Source organism: Bombyx mori, chromosome 19 (assembly GCF_030269925.1).
Source record: "Bombyx mori chromosome 19, ASM3026992v2".
Taxonomy (NCBI): Eukaryota; Metazoa; Arthropoda; class Insecta; order Lepidoptera; family Bombycidae; genus Bombyx; species Bombyx mori.
The window spans coordinates 11,046,752-11,068,834 of NC_085125.1; the positions used below are offsets into that span (position 1 = coordinate 11,046,752).

The 22,083-nt window shown below is 35.1% G+C and overlaps 2 protein-coding genes and 1 long non-coding RNA gene across 5 annotated transcripts; 1 reads left to right on the plus strand and 2 right to left on the minus strand.

Moving 5' to 3' along the window:
- Positions 1 to 116: 116 nt before the first annotated feature.
- Positions 117 to 4,514, minus strand: LOC134200698 (uncharacterized). Its single transcript, XR_009975715.1, has 3 exons — positions 4,395 to 4,514; positions 4,136 to 4,326; positions 117 to 274 (listed from the first exon to the last, which is right to left on the minus strand). It is a non-coding gene; the product is annotated as an uncharacterized LOC134200698 (long non-coding RNA).
- A 358-nt stretch (positions 4,515 to 4,872) lies between these two features.
- LOC101742189 ((2R)-3-sulfolactate dehydrogenase (NADP(+))) lies at positions 4,873 to 15,182 on the plus strand. Of its 3 annotated transcripts, none has more exons than XM_004922394.4 (9): positions 4,873 to 4,945; positions 10,279 to 10,438; positions 10,737 to 10,925; positions 11,602 to 11,717; positions 11,849 to 11,947; positions 12,650 to 12,736; positions 13,214 to 13,322; positions 13,964 to 14,124; positions 14,773 to 15,182. In XM_004922394.4, the coding sequence occupies exons 2-9, from the start codon at positions 10,288 to 10,290 to the stop codon at positions 14,929 to 14,931; spliced, it is 1,071 nt and encodes a 356-aa protein (XP_004922451.1). In that variant the 5' UTR covers positions 4,873 to 4,945; positions 10,279 to 10,287; the 3' UTR covers positions 14,932 to 15,182. The 3 variants fall into 3 exon arrangements, with proteins under 3 accessions (XP_004922451.1, XP_062530070.1, XP_062530069.1); XM_062674086.1 differs by lacking the exon at positions 4,873 to 4,945 and adding an exon at positions 9,605 to 9,713; XM_062674085.1 differs by lacking the exon at positions 4,873 to 4,945 and adding an exon at positions 9,807 to 9,852.
- LOC101738645 (uncharacterized) lies at positions 15,172 to 19,508 on the minus strand. The gene is made up of 6 exons (XM_021350963.3): positions 18,995 to 19,508; positions 18,607 to 18,646; positions 16,302 to 16,356; positions 16,155 to 16,217; positions 16,019 to 16,077; positions 15,172 to 15,352 (listed from the first exon to the last, which is right to left on the minus strand). The coding sequence occupies exons 1-6, from the start codon at positions 19,048 to 19,050 to the stop codon at positions 15,179 to 15,181; spliced, it is 447 nt and encodes a 148-aa protein (XP_021206638.1). The 5' UTR covers positions 19,051 to 19,508; the 3' UTR covers positions 15,172 to 15,178.
- Between the last annotated feature and the right edge of the window lie 2,575 nt (positions 19,509 to 22,083).

Consider the following 22,083-nt stretch of genomic DNA (forward strand, 5'->3'; position numbering starts at 1 on the left):
GAAAACTTTTTTTATCTGCTTAACTTGACTACGGAATCGGTTACTGAGTGCACTCCGAGTCACAAAACATACAAGTTAAATCCATTAGTCTACTATCTATTCAATAAAAGAAGACGTTGTTATAAAGCTTTTATCTTAAAATTGAGCGTGGCGATCTGTTATATTGCATTACGGATTTCTGATGTTGCGTCAGATAAAAATCATCAGGGACGTGTAGTGTAACATTAAAATACCATAACAATTTCCATTAAGGCTCACTATACAAGGGAACGATCTGAAAACATTTGAATTAGGTTTAGAGTTAAAAAAGAAAAAGATTTAGATTCGGTCTGATTAAAACAGGTATCTTAATGATGATGGACCATAAAATCAATGATACTTAGATCGACCATATTGGATCCCTTCGCTTCGTGACACATAAAAATTAGAATAAAAGTCGTTTATTCTTGTTTGCTTCTATAACGAGTTACATTCATAGAAATCATAGATAGTAATAATAATATGTAGGTACACTTAAAATATGATAGAAATGTCAGTTGATTTGAATATCAATAAAAACTCATTTATTTATTAGTCTTAACATTCCCCGGTATGTTTCTAGTAATGAAACATATGCATCGGCTTAGAAATATCAAACTCAGACCGAAAATTGTCATTAAGAAGTCTAATTAGAATGTTTGTAGGATTATTATATCTAGGATGCCTTAATGGAGATAATGTCGTATGTACAAATATATTTAAAAAAGAAACACTTATAAAATTGCATTCTTTTATCAATGTTCACGGTAAAACTACATATTTACATTACTGGTGGTAGGACCTCTTGGGAGTCCGCACGTGTAGGTACCACCAGCCCGCCTATTTCCGCCGTGAAGCAGTAATGCGTTTCGGTTCGAAGGGTGGGGCAGCCGTTGAAACTATACTGAGATCTTAGAACTTATATCTCGAGGTGGGTGGCGCATCTACGTTGTAGATGTCTATGGGCTCCAGTAACCACTTAACACCAGGTGGCCTGTGAGCTCGTCCATCCATTTAAGCAATAAAAAATAAAAAAAACTCGCTTAACTGACAGAAAACGGATATATCGTTCACCCTCTTCTATGGTTTTCTTAGAGACAGATGTAATTACTTGTGAGACATTTAAACTCTTTCAAACAGCGCAGGTGTTTCACATTTTTGCGGCAAAATTGTTAAACATTCAGGTCTGAAGGATGATTATTATTCGAATACTATTGAGATTACGAGAGACAAAAAGAATATTCCCATACCTACTTCAATATTTAAGGTATAATTCGGAAGATCACTATCAATGATCATCAGTGAACACGTTTCACGAACGTGAATATCTAGTTAAGAGGCGACAACGCTATCAATATCGAGCCCGCGCAATTAATCGCATAAAACCATGCTTTTCAACAAACGCAGAAGCGCTCACGAGATCATCAACTGACTGAAGCAAATATTAAGTGTATAATCTATGGACTGAAGATTTAAATTAATGTTCCGTAATATAAATTCTCGAATAGCACCCACTGATATTATCGATACAAGTGTTTGCGATTGTCGTCCGCCGGGATCAGTGCCCGGGCGTTATGTCATTGTTTACCACTACCGTTCGCCTTGACTGGGACGGCGAAGTATGGTTCGAGGTCAAAATGATAATCGTCAAACGAATGATAATAGTAACAAATTACAACTAAATTATTCCTTTCATTTAAAACACGGCTATTACATCTATTTGGTTTTCATTGCCGCTTTTTTTTTTCATATTTGATATTTTAAGTAATACAGGTTGTTGTGACAAATAGAAAATGTTATGACGGAGGCTTCGATCAAATAACTCATGGGTTATGGTAGCCGTGAAGCGTTATTTGAGCCGACCACCTGGCAATGTCTTATTTAAAACAAACATGAATGTATTAATATATAATATATGTCGGAAAATTATTATAAATATATATTATGTATATCTAATCAATACGGCTTATTTGTTTTTCATCGTCTTTCTAATTGCCAAGACAAGGCTTGCATGACTATTTTTTAAACAAAATAACAATACTAGCTTCTGTTTAAAGATTTTCGTCGCTTGTTGTATGTTGAAGAAGAAGAGACAAAGAGAAAATTCCCAAATTTGGGTATTTCGGGCCAATTAGCCTTTCCCAAAATAATCTGATACCTCAGACCCAGACCCCATGGCATGATTACTTTAAAAATCCTATCTTTAGTGGTTTTTTTGTTCCTATTAATATGCAAAATACTTAGCAATTTAAATTTTCTGCGGTTGGTTCAATGAGTAAACTTAACATAATTTTTTTTTGTAAACAAACTACAAAATATAAACAAATGAATTGCTTCATTCGGAAATTTACATTCACGTTGTCTCCTCAGACCCTGTACTTTCAAAGTCTTTGTTTTGTAATCTTTACCAATTATTTTTGTATTTACGTCTTGTATTGGTGAAGGAATTTATGATAAGCAATTGGAGTAATTAAATATAAGAAGTAATTAATATATAATAATACTTAGTTTGTAATAAATAACTGCTATACAATGTTGATTTTATGCGGTTTGTAGGTAAACTCAAAGGAAATGTCTGTTCAGTAAATATATATACATATATATTTATTTTAATTTTAAAAAGTTAACTTTTAAACGATTCAAATAAGTTTAAAGCAGCATATGAACCTGGAATCAGATGTTTGGAGCAACAAGGACAGTAGTTTATAGATTCTTTTTGTTTCGGAGAAGAAAATAATCTTAGGAATTAAGAAACATAGAAAGGACATTTGAGACTAAACTCTGCCGAGTTTGTTTCGCCGGTTCATCTTTCTTTTAGTGGGTAGGGCCCTAAATACCATCCGTGGGCCCGCGGTCCGCTCCCAACATCTGCGGACCATCCAGTACCACATACCGCGCTCGCCCCCTAGGCTGGGTGACCTGGTAGGAGGATCTGCCCCAGGGACAGAAAAAAAAATGTTCATCTCTCTTTGGAGCCGGTCCTAGAGTTGAGATTTATTATGACATTCAATAACAATATGGTTCGGTGGTGGTACGGTGGTGGTGGCTGTTAATTAGAGGAAATAAAACAGACTTATAACTATACTTGAGACCTTAGAACTTATATCTCAAGCTGGGTGGCGCATTTACGTTGTAGATCTCTATGAGCTCCAGTAACCACTTAACACCAGGTGGGCTGTGAGCTCGTTCACACATCTAAGCAATAAAATATAAATAAATAAAACCTTTTACAGTTATATGTAACCTGTAACTATGGATAGTGATTTCACCGCTTACAAATCAAATTTTCAATAAATTTTTTTCGAATAGCACATGGCCCAACGTGGTCAAGCCTAAGAATCCATGAAGTTGGAGATTTAGAATTAACGATTGAAAAGTCTCGATTAATTAGTGAATAATTAAGAGATATTTTTTTTTTCTAATCGAGCCGGACGTATCGCTTTGGTCATTACGCAACGAGGGTCAAATGCTAAAACGGTTGTTATGTGATTATAAGGCGTGAATCGGCGTGATGAACATTTTAAATTATGAGTAAGAAGTACACTTGCGGCCCTTGTTAATAGTAGAACTAAAAAATTAATTTATTTACGTTTATTTGTAACAAGCTGTATGAAGATGTGGGTGACGACTTGAAAACTGGTTACTCTGAATGCATGGGCGCAGTCAGAAATCAGCTGCAAATGTCTATGATGATAATAGTATTCATAGCGTTGTTAGCAAATTTTATTTGTCAATCTATACATATAAATAAAATTAAAGTGTCTGTTTGTAATATTGAAATAACCGCTTTTTACTACATGCATATGAATAGGTATACGGTACATACTCCAGAATAACAATTTTAACAATTTTTGTCTGTCTGTCTGTTTGTTCCAGCTAATCTCTGGAACGGCTGGACCGATTTTGACGGGACTTTCACTGATAAGTAGCTGATGATATAAGGAGTAACTTAGACCATCATCGCCCCGCGTTGTCACCCGCGGTACGACAATAACGAATAAGAATGTAAATCTATTGGTTTTAGTTTAGTAAAACATATTTATAAGATAAGTTTAGAATAATAAAAAAAGATTTGTTTAAGTTCATTGAATTGAATACGTATGTAGGTACTGCTTACATTATGCATTTATATCCACATATTCCGATCCGGAACAAGTCCAGCGAGTTTCTGAACGAGATCGCATGTCGACTGGTTTTGTTTTTTTATTGAATTTTCTTAGTTCTTCACCAGTTAAACGTAACTGCTTTTAAGTTTTAATTGAACGTTTATTATATTCGTTTCAATATTTATCTTATCTTATCTAACACCTGGGAACGTTTTATCGTAATTATGAAATCTGAAGTGAAAACAAACAGTCAGATCTTAAGATACATACCATGAAGAAACACAATTGACAAGTGTTCATATTAATTATCAGACACTCGAGAATTTTCACCTTAGTTGTCAATGACCACGATAACTCAAAATATCAATTCAAAAAAATGTAAATATTAAACGTCAGATAAAGCCTTCTTCTTTAAATTGCTAGACACTATTGTACAATGACATCAATGTTTAAGAGCATGTTTCGATTACCAATATTCGCGTTGCGGGAAAGGAATAGAACATCCATTTTTTCTAATTAAAACTTTTATTAAATTATTTTAATTATTTCTTCACATATCCGTGTTTATTTATTTAGCCTTTTGATTTGTCAAACATACAAAATCGCATTAGCCTAATAAAATAATGCGTCAGAACTGCCAATGTCGCTAAAATAATATGATTATTGTTATTAGAACTGGGTCATTGCTGTTGTCCTCGAGTGTACTTTTTTTGCGGTTATCTTAAAGCTGGTATAAAACGACATAAAAGTATTTCAATGTTTCTAGTTTCGCGTTCAAGTCATACGAATAAAAGTGATAAAAAAAATTTATACATTTTTTGGTAAGTTAAAATAGATACTGAATAAACTCGATAAGAGAACAATTATAAAATACGGAATATTGTCAAGTGAAGAGTGAAAGAGTGAATTGATGAATAAGCCATAAAAAAGTTATTAGAAGTCTAAATAGGATCTCTATCCAAAATTGTTTTGACACGGATGCGTGTGCAGTTTTTTTGTTTTTTGCCCGGCATTTTTATTTTTAGACTAATTTAGAGATCAATTATTAAAGAAATGTGATGATATTACATTAGAATTCGTCCAATAATTGAAATTCGATCATAAGCACCGACTTCTGAAGATTTATTTATTTATTTCATTTTACTAATTATGCATGTTTTCGTTTGTTTCGCCGACATTTTTTAAAGAAAACAGTGATAATAAAAAAAAAGTAGAGAAATAAACTATAGAGTTTCGTCAACGCCTACAAAAAATAATAAAAAAGCCGTACACATTATAAAAAGATACATTACAGCTTTTCTTTCATTACAATTACGCTCACTTACTTTTTTCAATAATTATTTTTTAAGTTATAGTGATTGTGTGTGTCGATAGTAAACTTTTAAGTGCTAAGTGATAAAGTTATCGATGGAACAGTAAGAATTTTGTAAATTTAATTAAATTTTAGTGTAAATGTTTATTTTAATAAAAAAGAAATCCCAAAAACAAATAATATAATAAATAAAAAACTGCAAAACTCCAACTCCAACTCCATTCCAAAAATGCCAAACCCATAAAAACTGATGCCAAATCCCTTATAAGAGGATATGCTGCGCAGTCCTCAAATAATCTGAGATGAGAACAAGAAGAAGAAGTAATGACTTAATGAGAAACGGAGTCAATAAATGTTATCACAGTTGATTGCGTATCAAGAGTGTTTACAAATGAGTTGCCAGAAAAAAGCATTTTCGTCTGACTTAAACAAGCGCTATGTTTCGTCACCCGTGAGCCGCTCGTCGCTTCATCTTGATGAGATTTTTATTTATTATTTATTTATTTATTTATGTACACACAGAAAACAAGACATAGTACAGAGTAATAGAAAAATTATGTACAAAGGCACTGCTTATTTCTTTGAGAAATCTCTTCCAGCAGACCTGCGAGAGGATAATGAGAATAATAATAAAAAGTAATGAGTGTGTGTAGAACAAATAAAACATAACTAAAATAACAAATACAACATGAGAATTATAGCACATACACATAGCAAATATTATAAGTAACACAGTAACACTCGTATATACGAAGAGTATAGAACCATGATCATTCGGTTGATGAGAGATAAAAATTTTATCATCTTGCGTGCTTAGTGCGAGTTTTTTAACGTTCCCGGTAGCGTAAAAGTGAACTCAAATTTGTATGGAGTTGGAACTGTTGCTTTGGTTTGCCGTTAGGGACGCTGTTCCAACTGCATACAAATTTAAGTTAACTTTTACGCTAACGAGAACGTTAAAAAACTCGCACTAAGCACACTGGTTTATACTACCGCCCGTATTTATACGAGAGACCGTCGAGGTCCTAATAGTATTTATTTAACGGATTCTTCAAGAGCGTAATTGCTTCAGTTGTAGTACACTATACAGATAAACGACATATTCCCATGAATTGATACGACTGCAGCGGACGCTTTTAAAATGTTTTATTTTTATAGAAGCCATTTTTCGCCTAAGGTTATAGCATCGAACTTTTTATTAAAAAAAAATCGAGAGTCTAACGACATCTGCTCGACAGTACATTTGAGCTCAAACTAGTATTCCCTGTATTCGGCAGAGGCTGAGCGACTAGAGGCTGATGAAATTCATAATTTTAAACTTTTAAAAATATATGTTTAAAATTCCAGATACGGAGTAAATAAATCTGTTTGTCCCACGAATGTTTGCCCAGAGGGGGAATCAATCTCATTACCCTAGGTCCAAACGAATAGCTCGTTGTTAATTGAAACTGATCGCTATGTGACAATAAAAAAAAAAAATTCAATGTATCCACTGGAGTTAGCAGCGTTAACTATTGCGCCATCTGTCAGTGGTTCATATTTGGTTCTTCATTTCCTAGTTGCATAGTTCCATAACAGTTTTAAAAAAATAATATTTTTGCTGTTGGTTTTCATGTTAGTACATAAATAAATAAACAAACAAGTGAAGGCCATAATTGCACGAAATACTCTCGTATCAAATTCTCGTCTTCTTGAAAACATTATCCAAGTATAAGCTTCATTTTTTGCCTGATCTACTACCACATATTATTATGTTGGGGATAGATATGCGAGTTGCACCCATCAGACTATCCTGTCGGTGTTCCAACCAAACTTCTGTTCTCTACGCGCAATTTAATGCTTGTGTATAAGCCTCATTCCAGATGGGAAGACGATCTTAGACGAACAGCTGGCCCAAACTCGATAGACGTGGTACAGGATAGAGACGCTTGGGCATCTTTGGAGGAGTCCTTTACCCAATCCGGGGTTCTTGCTAACTAAATTTTACTGCTTCATTACAAAACTCTCTTTTGCATCCTAAATACTAATACATACATTTATTTTTATTTTTATTTTAGACTTTGTAAAAGCAAGAAATAAATGGTTTATTATTATTATTATAAGCCCTAACAACATTTTAATACGTGTGTATAAGCTCTAACAACATTTCTAGTCCGAGTATCTTTTACAGTTTACTGTAATTAAATTCGCAATATAATTTTCTCGTGGTCGATATTCGATATCTGCGTTGATTTGTGTATGGGGTGTACTATCATTAATTAAATTATTTCATTTTATTTGCTGTTAACAAACATTCGTATGTGCTCTCGGACCCTGACAACTGGTTAATGGAGCCTTAGAAATATATCTATCTATACACACATATACCTAGTCAGGTCATAAATTCTGTCACATGTTTAATGTAAAATAATTGAAACAAGTTTATTCATTATGTAACCATTCATATACCAAAATGAACTTAACAAAACATAGATTCTTATGATACTAAAGTTTATTCAAAATGACCTCCGTGATTTTGAATACAGGCCTTCAATCTGCGCGGCCAGTCGTCTATCGCAGCACGAACGAGGTCCATGTCAATATCGGCGGCTGCCTTAATCAAGGATGTCTTAAGCGACTCCAAATTGGGATGAGGCTTTGAGCACGCCTTTTCCTCCAAGTGTTGCCATATCTTGTAATCTAACGGATTCAAATCTGGACTGGAGGAGGGCCAGTCTTCGTGCCGGATGAAGTCGATTTCACGCGCCGCCAGCCAGTCTTGTGTGCTCTTCGCTCTATGAGCTGGCGCCGAATCTTGTTGGAATACCCAGTGCCTGTTATTGAACATGGTATGAGAAACAGGTTCCACAAGGTTCGTCAGGACTGTATTTTGATACACAACTGCATTCGTTTTTACACCTTTCTCACAAAAATGTACCTCTGTTAAGCCTCAATAAGAAACTCCCAACCATACCATGAGCGAGGATGGAAAATGACCTCGTTGGACACGCGGAATACGGTTGCTCGCTTCTTCACTACTGTGTGCGTACACTTTATCATTTTGTTTGTTGTAGCTCTCTTCTACGGTAAAAATTTTTTCATCCGAAAAAAGAATTTCCCGATATTTTTTTCCCGCGTACCGCTTCAACAAAGCGTGGCATCTCTTCAGTCTCAGGTCCATTAGACGAGCATTCAAACGATGTCCTGTTTTTCTTCGATATGCCCGAAGCCCTAAGTCTTCATTTAACACCCTTTTCACCGTGGTTCTGCTTAACCCCATCTGAAGGGCCAACAGTTTCTGCTTACGTTTGGGATTTCTTTGAATTCGCGCCTTCACAGCTTTTATCACTGCTGGAGTCCTAGCAGATCGAGGGCGACCACTTCTTGACCTGTCATCTACACTAGAGTCTTCATTGTATCGTTTGATACAATGAAGACGAGGAAGAAGAGAGGTACGATAAACGAATCTTTTGGTTATATTCAAATTTTTCAGTATGTTAAAAATTTGAATTGGCGCGTAACCGCAACGATGCAACGCAATAACTGCAAGACGGTCTTCTTTAAGCGTCCACTCCATATTTAAAAATGAGTAAAATTCTAAAAGTATACATTTTTATTTTCATGAACAATTCGAAATTCGAATTCAATAAACTTTTTTGTGGCCAGCATTCTAAATGAAAAGTTTTTACTGTGTGACAATACTTATGACCTGACTAGGTATATATCTTAAATAAAGTGTCCTGTTTAATATACGCTCGTTATAAAATAGGTATGTAAGGTTTATTCTTTAAATATAGGTGTATTATTTAAATACAGGTAGGTTTATTCTTTAAATATAGGTACATAATATGACCTTATATACTTCAAAGAAAGTGCAAAATTTTGGTGCCGCAGTATAAGGATAATGGCTCCAGCGAGTGCGAGGTCACAATATGCGGAAAAGGAGCAGATATTAAGAACAAATTTATTAGTTTAACTGAAGATTCAAATTTAATGGTATAGCGGATATTGTGACTTTGAAATCGTTTATTCATAAAAATAGACAAATGGTATCATTCGGTATGCGCGTATCTAACATGCTTAGCCATTAGCTTTTTTAAATTTAATGCGCTTTTGATTATTGATCCTTGGTTATTCGTATTGTCCTTGATCATATTTCGAAATGTAAAAAAAGGCAGGTCCAATCGTAGATAAATTAGCTTCGTCATGTGTTGTAATGCAATGAGCGAACTCTAGCGTATTTGCTACAACTCACGTAGATCGTGCATTTTATCGTAGGTATAGGTGATAAAATATATGTACGTACTTCGAAATTGGTATTTCTATTTTATAGATGGGCTGACGACCTCACGATTTGAGTGGATACGTGGTTTTCGTCAAGAGACTGTTGTAGTAGGTAGTTAGTTAGTTGTCAATGGTATCCTTAAAATGTTATAGGTTAGAGGAAGATTTTAAAAATCATTATTTGTGAGTTTTAAATCATTTTTAAGCAAAGTGAGCTTTTATTTGGACGAATCAAATTAATGTTTCAATACAACATATTATTTATTACCTATAAATATAAAAATGAAATGCTGTTCGTTAGTCTCGCTAAAACTCGGGAACGGCTCGACCGATTTGGCTAATTTTGGTCTTGAATTATTTGTCGAAGTCCAGAGAAGGTTTAAAAGGTAGAGAAATATGAAAATTCTTGGAATTAAATAAAGTTTAGGTCTTTTATTTATCGATTGAGGCACTACGAAGTCTGCCGGGTCAGCTAGTTAATTTATAAATATAATTTAAATTAATTTCGAATACGAACACGCTGTATAGTTTTACTTTCTTTAACATTTCTCATATAAAGCATTGTGTTATTGTTTACAGAGTACAGTCATGCCTGAGGTACTAGTTGAGGAAGCCAGGCGGTTCATGGAGGACAGCCTCACGGCTGTAGGCGCTCCTGTATCCGAAGCGAAAGCGCAAGCTGATCTTCTAATCCATGCTGATACAGTCGGACATTACAGTCACGGACTTAACAGATTGGGTATTATATATTCTGCTTTATTTGGATATAGAAAGAGTTCAATTTACAGTTCAATTTTTCGTCTTCAGATTCAGCTCTCCGAGACATTCCTTTTGAATTTATCGTAGAACTATGATTGTCTCAAGATCGGTACAAGAAGTTTTAGAATCAATACAATTAAATTTTTATACGGGACTTCTGTAGAAACCAAACTACGTAATTATTTAAAAATTATAATAGATTTTAAGTTGCAAATACGCAAGAACCTATAGAAAATTGCCGTACTATTCTATCGCCTAATTAAATTATTATTTTTCAGAATTCTATATAAACGATATCCTGTCAAAAGCAACAGATCCTTGTGCAAAGCCGGTGATATTGAAAGAGTCGGCTGCGACCGCTCTGGTGGACGGTTGCGACGCTTTAGGTGCTACTGTCGGAAACTTCTGTATGGAAGTCGCGATCAGGAAGGCGAAGGAAGCGGGAGTAGGATGGGTGGCTGCCAGACGTAAGTCGATTTATTGTGAATATATACATGTATGTAGTTTCTTATTGGTAATAAATCATATGTAGATAAAAACCTAAAAAAACGCGCTTTAGAGCAAACCATATTAACAATTAATTTCATCTATTTTGTTGTCCTGTTCAGGGTACTAAAAAGCGAAGCTATAAAATTATTATACCGTCATCGATCCTATAATATTCAAGACAAGGTTGTGGCATATTTATTCAAGTTAATCGGACGTCTTGAAGTCAGTGAAAATAACACACAATGAATACACTCATCAAAGCTAATAAAAGCGCATTAAAAATTCTTTATATTAGCACAGGTTAGATGTATTTGCTCATGGCTTACTGATTTCCATAGCCTATAGACATCAGAAATTAAATGCCACTATGAGATATGACGATGAAACTTAAATTATTTTGTAAAACAGTTGTTCCACCCTTTAATGCGGAATGCATGACTTTTTCGATGCATAAGATGATTGTAGGAACAATGCGAGTTGTGACACGCCGACCAGACCGGTGTGCTTAGTGCGAAACAGCGCCGTTAGCGGCAAACCTAGGCAAACGTTCTAACTCAATACAAATTTGAGTTCACTTTTACGCTATAGAGAGCGATAAAAAACTCGCACTAAATACACAGATAGTTGGCCGTTAATTGTGAAATTATTTTACAGGTAGCAATCATTACGGTATGGCTGGATACTGGGCATTGAAGGCGGAAAAACAGGGTCTCATAGGACTGTCGTTTACAAATTCTTCCCCGATATTAGTACCGACTAGATCTAAAACAGTTAGTATATTTTTTATAGCCCTGTATTAAGAATTTGTTGGAACAACTTAAGGGACAATCATTGACATAATTAATTCATTGTATCACCTATCTTTAGTGAAATGTGTTTAGACTTTTTATTTATTTTTCAGAGTGCATTGGGTACAAATCCCATAGCTTTGGCCGCTCCAGCTAAAGACGGCGATAATTTGGTTGTAGATTTAGCTACAACGGCTGTTGCTATGGGCAAAGTAAGTAAAGAAATCGAGTAAACTCTGAAATATAATTTAATTTTAATTCAAGTATTTCTTGTAAAATTTACTATGTCAATTGGCGACACTTAAAATGAGACGCATACTGAGCCAATTTCTAAAACTTAAATGCGTAATAATTTAGTTGAAAAACACAATTTTTTTTATTGCTTTTGTGGATGGACGAACTTACGGCCCAGCTGTTGTGATAAGTGGGTACTGGTGCCCATAGACATCCACAACGTAAATGCCGCAACCCACCCCAAAACATGAATTCCAAGGTCTCTCAGCCTTTACAGTACAACAGTTGATCCGCTCTTCAAATCGAAACACATTACTGCTTCACGGCAGAAATAGGCTGGGTGCTGGCACCTACGCATGCGGACTCACGCGAGGTCCTGCTACCAGTAATTACGCAAATTATAATTTTGTGGGTTTGATTTTTATTACCAGATATTATTCCTTAAAATGAACATTTCGAACAAAAAAAGTGTTTGTTACACGATATTATTTGTGTCATGCGTATTTTAAACAGATTATAGCAAAAATAAATCTAAAATTGTCCGGGGGTCGGGACAATGTGACTAACTTTATACCTACATTTAGTTAAGTTAAATCAAAAAGTATTAAAACTTTTATTGTTCTAAAATTCAGAAATATAAATTTCAAAATATATTTTACGATCATTTTCTCCTTATTTAGGTTGAAATACAAGTACACAAAGAGGAGCCATTGCCAGCTGGCTGGGCGCTCGGCCCCGATGGAAAAACTACCACTGATGCTAAATTGGTTAGTTATAATTTGTTGATCTTTAATAAAGCATGTTACATTATTATTTGTAGATGTTTGTAGACAGTCGAACATATTGTCCTTTTGATGGGGAATCGTAATAAAAAAGAGCCCACTAAGTTTCTTGTCGGATTTTCTCAGTGGGTTGAGTTTCCAATCCGGTGGTAGATTCTGCGAAGCACTGTTCTTGCTAGAGCCAGTGTGAGCAACACTCCCAGTTTGAGCCCCGTAGGCTCACCTACTCGTCCGGTTACGCTGACATAGTCTTTTAAGGCTTAGGTAGGAAAGAAAAAATAAAAAAGATTATGCCAGTCATAATAAGCCAAAGATTCAACGAGGGTGCTGAGGGGACCGGTAGGTCAAGACTTCATCACCGTGACAACATACAGCAACGAATTTTCTATTAGTTGCTAATAGAAGATAAAATGGTCAAAATATCAGTTAAACATGTTTAATTAATTCTGTCGAAATCTTTAGGCTTTCGAAACAGCTAAACTCCTGCCGCTGGGAGGTGCTGAAGAGACCAGTGGTTACAAAGGGTATGCTTTGAGCGCCCTTGTTGAAGTATTGTGCAGTGGATTATCGGGTAAGTTTCGAGATCTTCCTAAATGTATGAAATATATAATGTTTGCTGTAAAACCTTTTAGAGGTGCCGTGTTTTCGTTAGTTTGACACAAATTATACAAGTTCGAAGTGATTGGTAAAAAATTGCCCCAGATCTCGATGGAATCCTTTGGCCAATTAAAGGAAGCTCATAGACATCGTAATGTGAATTCTGCAACCGAGAATCTTAAGAAATTAGAACAGTCTCAATTGTTTAACCGCTTTTCAAATTTTTAAACCAGAATGTGTAATTGTTTCGTAAAATCCACTACGCCACCGTCAGTCAGTAAATACGCAAATTTAATTTTTTTAAACTTTTATTTTATTTTACGTTTTTCCCTCATCATTTTTTTTAAGTTTCATCGATTCCTTCTTCATTTCCATACCAAATGCCCGCTATTGTTGCCTCTGATTTTCTATGACTGATGGTAGAATATTTTGTATGCTCAGTCAAGTTGGTACAATAATCCTATTTTGGCTCGCGCGTTCTCCCTGGGATTGGGAAACAGCTAAGCAAAGCATGCAAATATAATTAAAAAAAAATAAAAAAACACATGTAATATATACTACCAAGCTAATAATCAATCTATGATATAGGGTAGATTAACAAATGTATGATTGTAGGATCTAAATCGACGCATCAAGTCCGTGGTTGGGAACTGGACAGTCAAGGCGGACCTCCGGATCTGGGGCACTGCTTCGCGGCCATCGACCCGGGCTGCTTCGCTCCTGGCTTCGAAGACAGGATCTCGAACTGCTTACAGCACTGGAGGAACTTAGAACCGGTACGTTTTAAGCTATCATGTCTGGCTTCAAACGTGATTTAAGGTGAGCGTAAGTAGCCACAGTTAGTGGCCGTATCTCTTGCCGATTTGAACAAGACCGATAATAATTTGGCACAATTCAAAACGTGCAGTATTCTTGTATTATCCATGGCAATAAAAGACAAAACGTATTGTGTAGATAGAAAGAATTCTTTTTTCATACAATAACGTCTGTCGTCTTTTATTTTAAATTACTGCTAGGCTACATTTGCGTGACGTTTAGTTCTTGAATAGTACGATATAACTGCATCGGTCTTGAAACAAAAAGGGCCGGGCGTCAACTGTTTTTAAATTGTCACCTTACAGTAAGTACTATGCTCCATAGATCAGTATCTGATAAGTTTGTTTTGTGTAGTAAACAACTTTATAGCATTATTTGTAGTTCTTTGAACAAAAAATTCAATTTCATTTTATTTCAATTTCAACCAATTGGTCGTACGAGTTATCAATTATACTGTAATAATAGCGGACATAGGAATCACGCTACCACGACCTCAATCTGTAGCTTCAAGCGGCTCAGCTTTTTCGGCTTCTTTACGCGATGTATTCTTAATATAAGCCATTTTCATAAATAAGCCTAATAACAAAATATTTTTGTTTTAAATCCAGATGGACCCTAAACTCCCCGTACTAGCACCAGGAGACAAAGAACGCAAGAACTACGCGGAAACACAGAAGAGAGGAACCATAAACTACCCTCAGAAACAGTACGAAGCTTACTTCAAAATGGCGAATCGAATCGGAATAAAACCAATGCAGATAGTGTGATCGTACTGATTTTTAATTATACTGTGCTAGGTTTGTACGGCGGTTAATTATTAATTAAAAAAACAACATGAACCGAATGCAGAGTGCGTAACATCGAGCCTCCATATTACGAACAGCGAGTCTTGTGCTGCCTATAGACAACAAGATTTTTTTCATTTTATTCTCCCTGCCGCCCAAGCGACTTATTAAAAATACTACATTTGCATTATCATCCGTGTAATTTTAGTGAAAGAATAAAACTATAAGACTAATTATTATTTTTATTCAATAATAAAGTTAGTATGTCCTCTATTTTATTAGAAATCTGGGCGAATTGCAGGGACGCTTCAGTTTGAGCTTTCGCAGCTTCGGCTTGTATTATAGCTGCCTCGGCCTGAATCTTAACAGCTTCCGCTAGTGTTTCAGAGGCAGCCGCCAGTATCTGCAAAAAAAAAAAAATGTTGCGCGTGTAACTTGGTGCACGTGAAAGAAGTGAAACTTCTTTAGCGGTCTGTAGCATTATGGTTTTCTTCATTTTTCATTCTTAAATACAATTTCTCTTATAATAGGGAATGCTGTGTACAAGAGAAATGATCTAGCTCGCTTTGTCTTTTCCCTCTCACCACGGACGGTGGTTCTCGAGACGCTCTATTTTCTCTCTCGCTCTTCCTAAATTGTATCTATTCTCTCTAGCTGTAACGAATCTGTCGCGAGTTAAATTTTACTCTCAACGCGCCTAAAGAAGTTTCACTTCAAAAAGATATATTGCACTGGTGGTAGGACCTCTTGTGAGTCCGCGCGAGTCGTCCCACTGGGCGGGTAGGTAGGTAGCCACCTTGCCTATTTCTGCCGTGAAGCAGCAATGCGTTTCGGTTTGAAGGGTGAAGCAGCCGTTGTAACTAACTTGAGACCTTAGTACTTATATCTCAAGGTTATAAGTACGCAAGGTTATAAGTATTTATGGCGCATTTACGTTGTGGATGTCTATGGGCTCCAGTAACCACTTAACACCAGGTGCGCTGTAAGCTCGTCCACCCATCTAAGTAATAAAAAAATAAAAAATAAAATCTAAGAGCAAATATCCAGTACAATTCATATTAAAACATACCCTTCTTGATTCATCTCTAGACTTTGCTATTGCACGAGCATTACGATGAAGATTCAAATCTGAAAAAGATCATATATCTTTTTTAAATGTAAATTTTGTAATGTTTTTACTGTAATTTTGATATATTTTAACTTACTTCTCTTTCTTCGTGGCTTCTCTTGTGCTGTAACTACAGTTGCAAATCTCCTACGACTCAATCCTGGAACAATGCAATACGGATGAAACTTTCATATAAGTGAGATGTATGCTTAAGTGTAATATGAATAATGAAATTTAACTATACTTATATGTGCCACCGGAGACCGGGATGTTTTTTCTTGTACCTGTGCAGTCACTTGCTACAAGAACAAATACAATTTGTTTAATAGCAAATTCTCTTGTTGGTTTCCATAATAATTTAAATAGTCACTAGAATTCCCTATAGACACAACCCACTGAGTTTCTCACCGGATCTCACCTTCTCCGTGGGTCTCGATTCCGATCCGGTGATAGATTCAGCGAAGCACTTCTCTTGCTATGGCTAGTGTTACCAATTGTCTCAGGTTGAGTTTGTGAGCTCACCTACCGATTGGCGCGTAGTTGGAATAATCTCTAGGACTACCAATGACTAGGTAGAAAAAAATCTAGACATATTCAGACGCCGCAGGGGTCTGTGTTGGTATTCAGTGTTGACATAGTGACATGAGTCTTTACTGGTGACAGTTCGGTTTGAAGGGTGGGGCAGCCGTTGTAACTATACTTGAGACCTTAGAACTGATATCTCAAGGTGGGTGGCGCATTTACGTTGTGGATGTCTATGGGCTCCAGTAACCACTTAACACCAGGTGGGCTGTGAGCTCGTCCACCCATCTAAGCAAAAAAAAATAATGTGAGCTAGAATGTATGCATGTATTTTGATACTAGTAGTAAATATTGTGTAGAGTAAACACTGAACTCGTGGCTTAAAAGATAAAACGCCTAGTGCATTCGTTTCAAGCGATGCGCCTGTGCCAGGGTTCGAATTTATCTAATGAAATACGTATTTCACAAATGTTCACTAATGACTTCCACGGTGAAGGAATAACATCGTATAACAAAAATCAAACCCGTAAAAAATATAATTTGCGTAATTACTGGTGGTAGGGGGTCTTGTGAGCTCGCACGAGTAGGAATCATCAACTTGCCTATTTCTGCCGCGAAGCTGTAATGCGTTTCGGTTTGAGGGGTGGGACAGTTGTTGTACTACTTGTACTCAAAACTCATGTCTCAGGTTGTGTGGCGTCATTTACGTTGTTGATGTCGATGGGCTACAGTAACCACTTAACAATAGGTGGGTCGTGAAACAGTTCACCCATCCACCCAATAAAAAAATTTACTAGAACTTCATGCATAAATACCTTTAAATTAACTTTTTTCTTTAATTTCTTTATTATCTGCCATTACAAATTATAATGAAACTACAATTGGATGTGTCTTGTAAGATTCATTCATAGGACTTGACTGCCTCAAGTTAGAGCAGTTTCCCAAGTGTATTATGTATATTGAAAATTGATAATATGATAAAAATAATACCAGCCATTAGATAATCTTTTTTTTTTTTTTTATTGCTTAGATGTGTGGACGAGCTCACAGCCCACCTGGTGTTAGGTGGTTACTGGAGCCCATAGACATCTACAACGTAAATGCGCCACACACCTTGAGATATAAGTTCTAAGGTCTCAGTATGGTCACAACGGCTGCCCTACCCTTCAAACCGAAACGCATTACTGCTTCACGGCAGAAATAAGCGGGGCGGTGGTAGCTACCCGTGCGGACTCACAAGAGGTCCTACCACCAGTAAATGAGAATTTTAGTGATTATAAGTTTGACATCGAAATGAATTAATAGTCATGTGCATGTCACGTCACAAATCGGTAATTACGTGTAGCAGCCTATTTGCAATATATTGTCCTACCACCTGTAATCTTTCTCTATTTCATCCTAAGTATTCAAGATGCATGATATATCATCAATTAGATAATCAATCCAAGATGAGAATGAAATTAAACATAATACGGTGATGAGATGATGAGGAGTAATGCTACATAACTAACTTAGAATCTATTCATTCTCAAACTATTACTAGAATTATTTAAAGTTCTATTTAATGCACTAGATCAGTAAATTATCTCTTGACCCATCCGAGGTGAGGTCTTGGCTTGGTCCACTTTGAGATCATAATCAGCCAGTCTCTTCTTTTATTGTATGACAGCTGTCCACCCTTCAAGCTTGATAGCTTTATAGTAAAAATGGACAGATTGTCGGTAGCTATCAGTACTGACCCATAACACACCATACCATCAGTATTGAAGGAAATTTATACATTTTTGAAATTTGGTTTGTATTGCACAATGTTATTATTAACATTTATACAGCTACCCAATAATAGCAGGTAACATGTTTGATAGTTAACTGTCCTCCATTGCTCTGGTGTTTTGACAGGGGTGTTTGAGAGTTTGTTGAGTTCATTGGTAACATGTTTCCAGCAAGATCATTGCCAGGCTTGGTAGCCACGAAAATATTAATTTCTATATTATGAATGGGTTAGTTTTGATTTTCTCCATAAGTACCTCCGTTTGTGCAGGTGTGACGTGTGCTTCATGTTTACATCTGAAATATGTATATAATATATTATAATGACATAAAATATGAATGAATGAACAATAAATTATTTTATTGATAGTATTAATTAAAACTATACTAAATTTATCTAACAAAATATTCACCCACCTGTAATAGAAATAAGAAAACAACATTTAAAACCCTTAATCTCTATTGAAATTAATATTTTAAACAGTATTATTAGGTATAGTAAAACTGAACTACATACTCTCCACTGAATGACAAGTGAGTGAATCCGTTTATGAAAATGTTTTTAAAACTAAAGAGTTTTAATTATTAAAGATTTTAAATAGAAGAATAATGTTCGAATAATTCTGCAGTACAGTATATATTTACCTGGGGATTATCTGCCTAATTCTCCCGTCTACGTCTGCCTCACTATCATCACCCATATTTGAGGTACCTGTCTTGGGAACGCTGATTTTAAAAAACAGGCTCAACGGTTTAAAATCTACTCTTAATAGCTTATATTTGTTAGTAGTTTCTTTGCAGTTTGCCTTTACTTCTGCTGTTTTTTATTCCTACATTTCCCAACTATGCTATGGCTGGTTTCAGGTAGCTTCTGTTGTAGCAGTGAACACAAAACACCTCTCTCATTGAAAGTAACGCTAGTTATCGCTTAACGCTACCTACTTGTATTCTTTAATGGAATTATTTAATATTTAACGCGCTATTAGCAACCGAATTGTTTCAGGCCGTTGTTATTTAGTGGAAAGCAAGTAGAGGTATAGTATATTTCTCTATACAAGTTTTGAGTTCAAACTTATTTCGAGTACGAGAATTCTCAAATACAAACAAATGGCAAACAAATTTGTATAGTATCTTTGAAATAAACAATAACCATAGACATTTTTTTTGGTACAATTTTTCCTTATTAGGAAAGGCAAGGGGATCTAAGCCCATACAGCCTTGTCTGTTCTATATAATTTCTGAAAGAAATTTTCAAAAAAGCCAAAGACAGGTCTTATACGATTTATATTATATCCTGAATTAAAAATTATAAATTTAGTATCTATGAATACATTTTTTTAGGGATTTTATCACCTTGTAACTGAGACCTTAAGTCATGTCTTATTTGAATTTATATTCATATTTTTATGAAAAAGGGTATTATGGAATTTAATATCTATGGATAAATTTTTTTAGGGATTTTATAACCTGGTAACTGAGACCTTTAAGTCATGTCTTATTTTAATTTATATTCATATTTTTATGAAAAAGGATATTATGGAGTGAAATGAAATGAAGAAGAAGAATTTAAGACATTAATCAACTGTTCATATAATAAATAACTTTTCAGCCCCAGCGGTCATCCTTTAATAATCCAATAATTTGGCATATTAATATTTTTCTAAAATTTAAATATTAAAAAATTATAAAAAAAAATTAAAATTAAGATTTAAGCACAAAATCTACCTACTCTATTTTAATTGAGAAGATCTCTATTTAAAAACTTATAAAATTGCGTACCGCAAAGCGTACTGTTATACGGGACACTATGAACTTCTTTTTAAAAAAAACTAAATTGTGATTCACACTGGATTTAATAAAAAAATGATAGGCGCGAGCGCGGCGAAGGATGGAGACGAACTGATTGAGTGAGTGGGGATTGCAATGAGGTATGGTGTGGATAAGGTTACGGGAGAGCTGATGCAGCAGGAATACGGTAGGGTCTGCATATCTACGGTACCGAAGCCCGGATATAACAGCCCCCCGGATGAGACTAAACTTACACCTTAAGGGTGAAGTTTAGGAATCAAAAGCGAAGTCTTGGAGTAGGAGAGGTAGGTGAGGTAAGTTCAATTTCAGGTTCGGGATTATCAGGAGCAAGGTGGATGGAAGGAGATTGAAGGATGCCGCTGGACCTAGGTTTACAAAACTTATAATATTTATAACTTAATGCTAATAATATGAGTAGAATACAATACATGGTAGTCGGGACATAGTAGTGTTCATAATTTTTTACAAGTTGAGGCTTATTTATAATATTTTCTAATTTATGGTTAAGTAAATCAAAGTTCTCATTGTAGTTTAGTAACGGATCAAAATTTGGATATTTTATATTTACTTTTGGCATTACATTGGAGAACTTGGATTCGCTTAAATTAAGATTACTTATAATATCAAAATCAATTTTAATATGTGTAACATTAATCTGAATAGTTTCTTTAGATAATAATTCAATACCACGGCAATATCCGGTGCAACCCATGGGTATTTCAATGATACCTGTGCCAAATATATTTGTCTCATAGATATGTTCATCAAGACAATCAAGTGTAAATTTGGAGTTCTTGGACATGACAAAAATCCATTTGTTTTCCTGTAGTTTTTGCCACATTTCTATGTTTCCTGTTATGGCTTTAATTTGGCATTCATCAGGTAATTTAGTTAAATGTTTAGTAATGATTTCACTTTCACATGTGGGGTGAGTTGCACTAGATAGTGTATATATGTGGTCACAAATATAATTTTGACCAATGGATTTACATTTATCAAATGATTCGAAATGACAATACTTAGTTCTATCTTTGGAAAATCCAATATATACTGTGTTAGGGATAATCATAGCGTAGGAATTATTATTGATAGGGGTAGGTAAAGGCAACACATGATAAAGGTTAAATTCCAAAGGATATACTAAAGGTAGTTTTAAAACAAATACAAGTTTACCATTTAAATAATATGAACTAATACTAGAGACGTCAATTAAATTATGGACGTTGCTTATATCTAATGGAATTGGTAGTTCTTTAGAGTTAGGAAGAAATCTTAAATTATTAACTAAATCATTATAAAATTCTTTAGGAGAGTAAATTGCAGGATATAATACATTGTTTTTACTAAACATAAGGCCGTTGGATATGTCTTCTAATTTAAATGACAGGGTAAGTATGCTATTTTCTAGGATATTTACAATTTTCATCATTTTCATTTTAGTATTAAGGGTAGCGGAACCCTGACTCAAATTCTTTAGATTATCGGATAAAATAGTAACAGCATTATTTAGAGATTTTTCGTTATCTATTAATTGGTTAATAGATTTGTTAAGTGCGTCAAGCGCAAAGGTTGTAACTACTATACCTTGTTTTATATTTTCTGCTAGATCTTTTTGATCATCTTGTAATACTCGAATGGCGTTATCATAACGGATCGCATCATTTTCGTCTACTGTGCCGAACAGGGTTTTGAATACTGACCCGACACCACCGAACCACGCTGAGCGTTTTGTTCTTCGTGCAACGAGGTGAGAAACAGAATCGAAATCTCTCAGCATATCAGAGAAACGAACTTCGAGAGGTTGTAATATGTTTTCGCATTCTGAAGATTCAAATATCCTATTCTGGTTACAGAAGTTACGAGCTGTACTTAAGACGGCTTTAATGTTATATAAATGGGGACTTATGAAGGATACATTTACTGGA

Coding starts and splice junctions, on each gene's coding strand:
- LOC101738645 (XM_021350963.3), bottom strand. CDS start 19,050: ATGGGTGATGATAGTGAGGCAGACGTAGACGGGAGAATTAGGCAGATA. Junction 18,647..18,994: donor ATTAGGCAGATAATCCCCAG/GTAAATATATAC, acceptor TACATATTTCAG/ATGTAAACATGAAGCACACG. Junction 16,357..18,606: donor TCACACCTGCACAAACGGAG/GTACTTATGGAG, acceptor TTGTTCTTGTAG/CAAGTGACTGCACAGGTACA.
- LOC101742189 (XM_004922394.4), top strand. CDS start 10,288: ATGCCTGAGGTACTAGTTGAGGAAGCCAGGCGGTTCATGGAGGACAGC. Junction 13,323..13,963: donor ATTGTGCAGTGGATTATCGG/GTAAGTTTCGAG, acceptor GTATGATTGTAG/GATCTAAATCGACGCATCAA. Junction 14,125..14,772: donor ACTGGAGGAACTTAGAACCG/GTACGTTTTAAG, acceptor TTTTAAATCCAG/ATGGACCCTAAACTCCCCGT.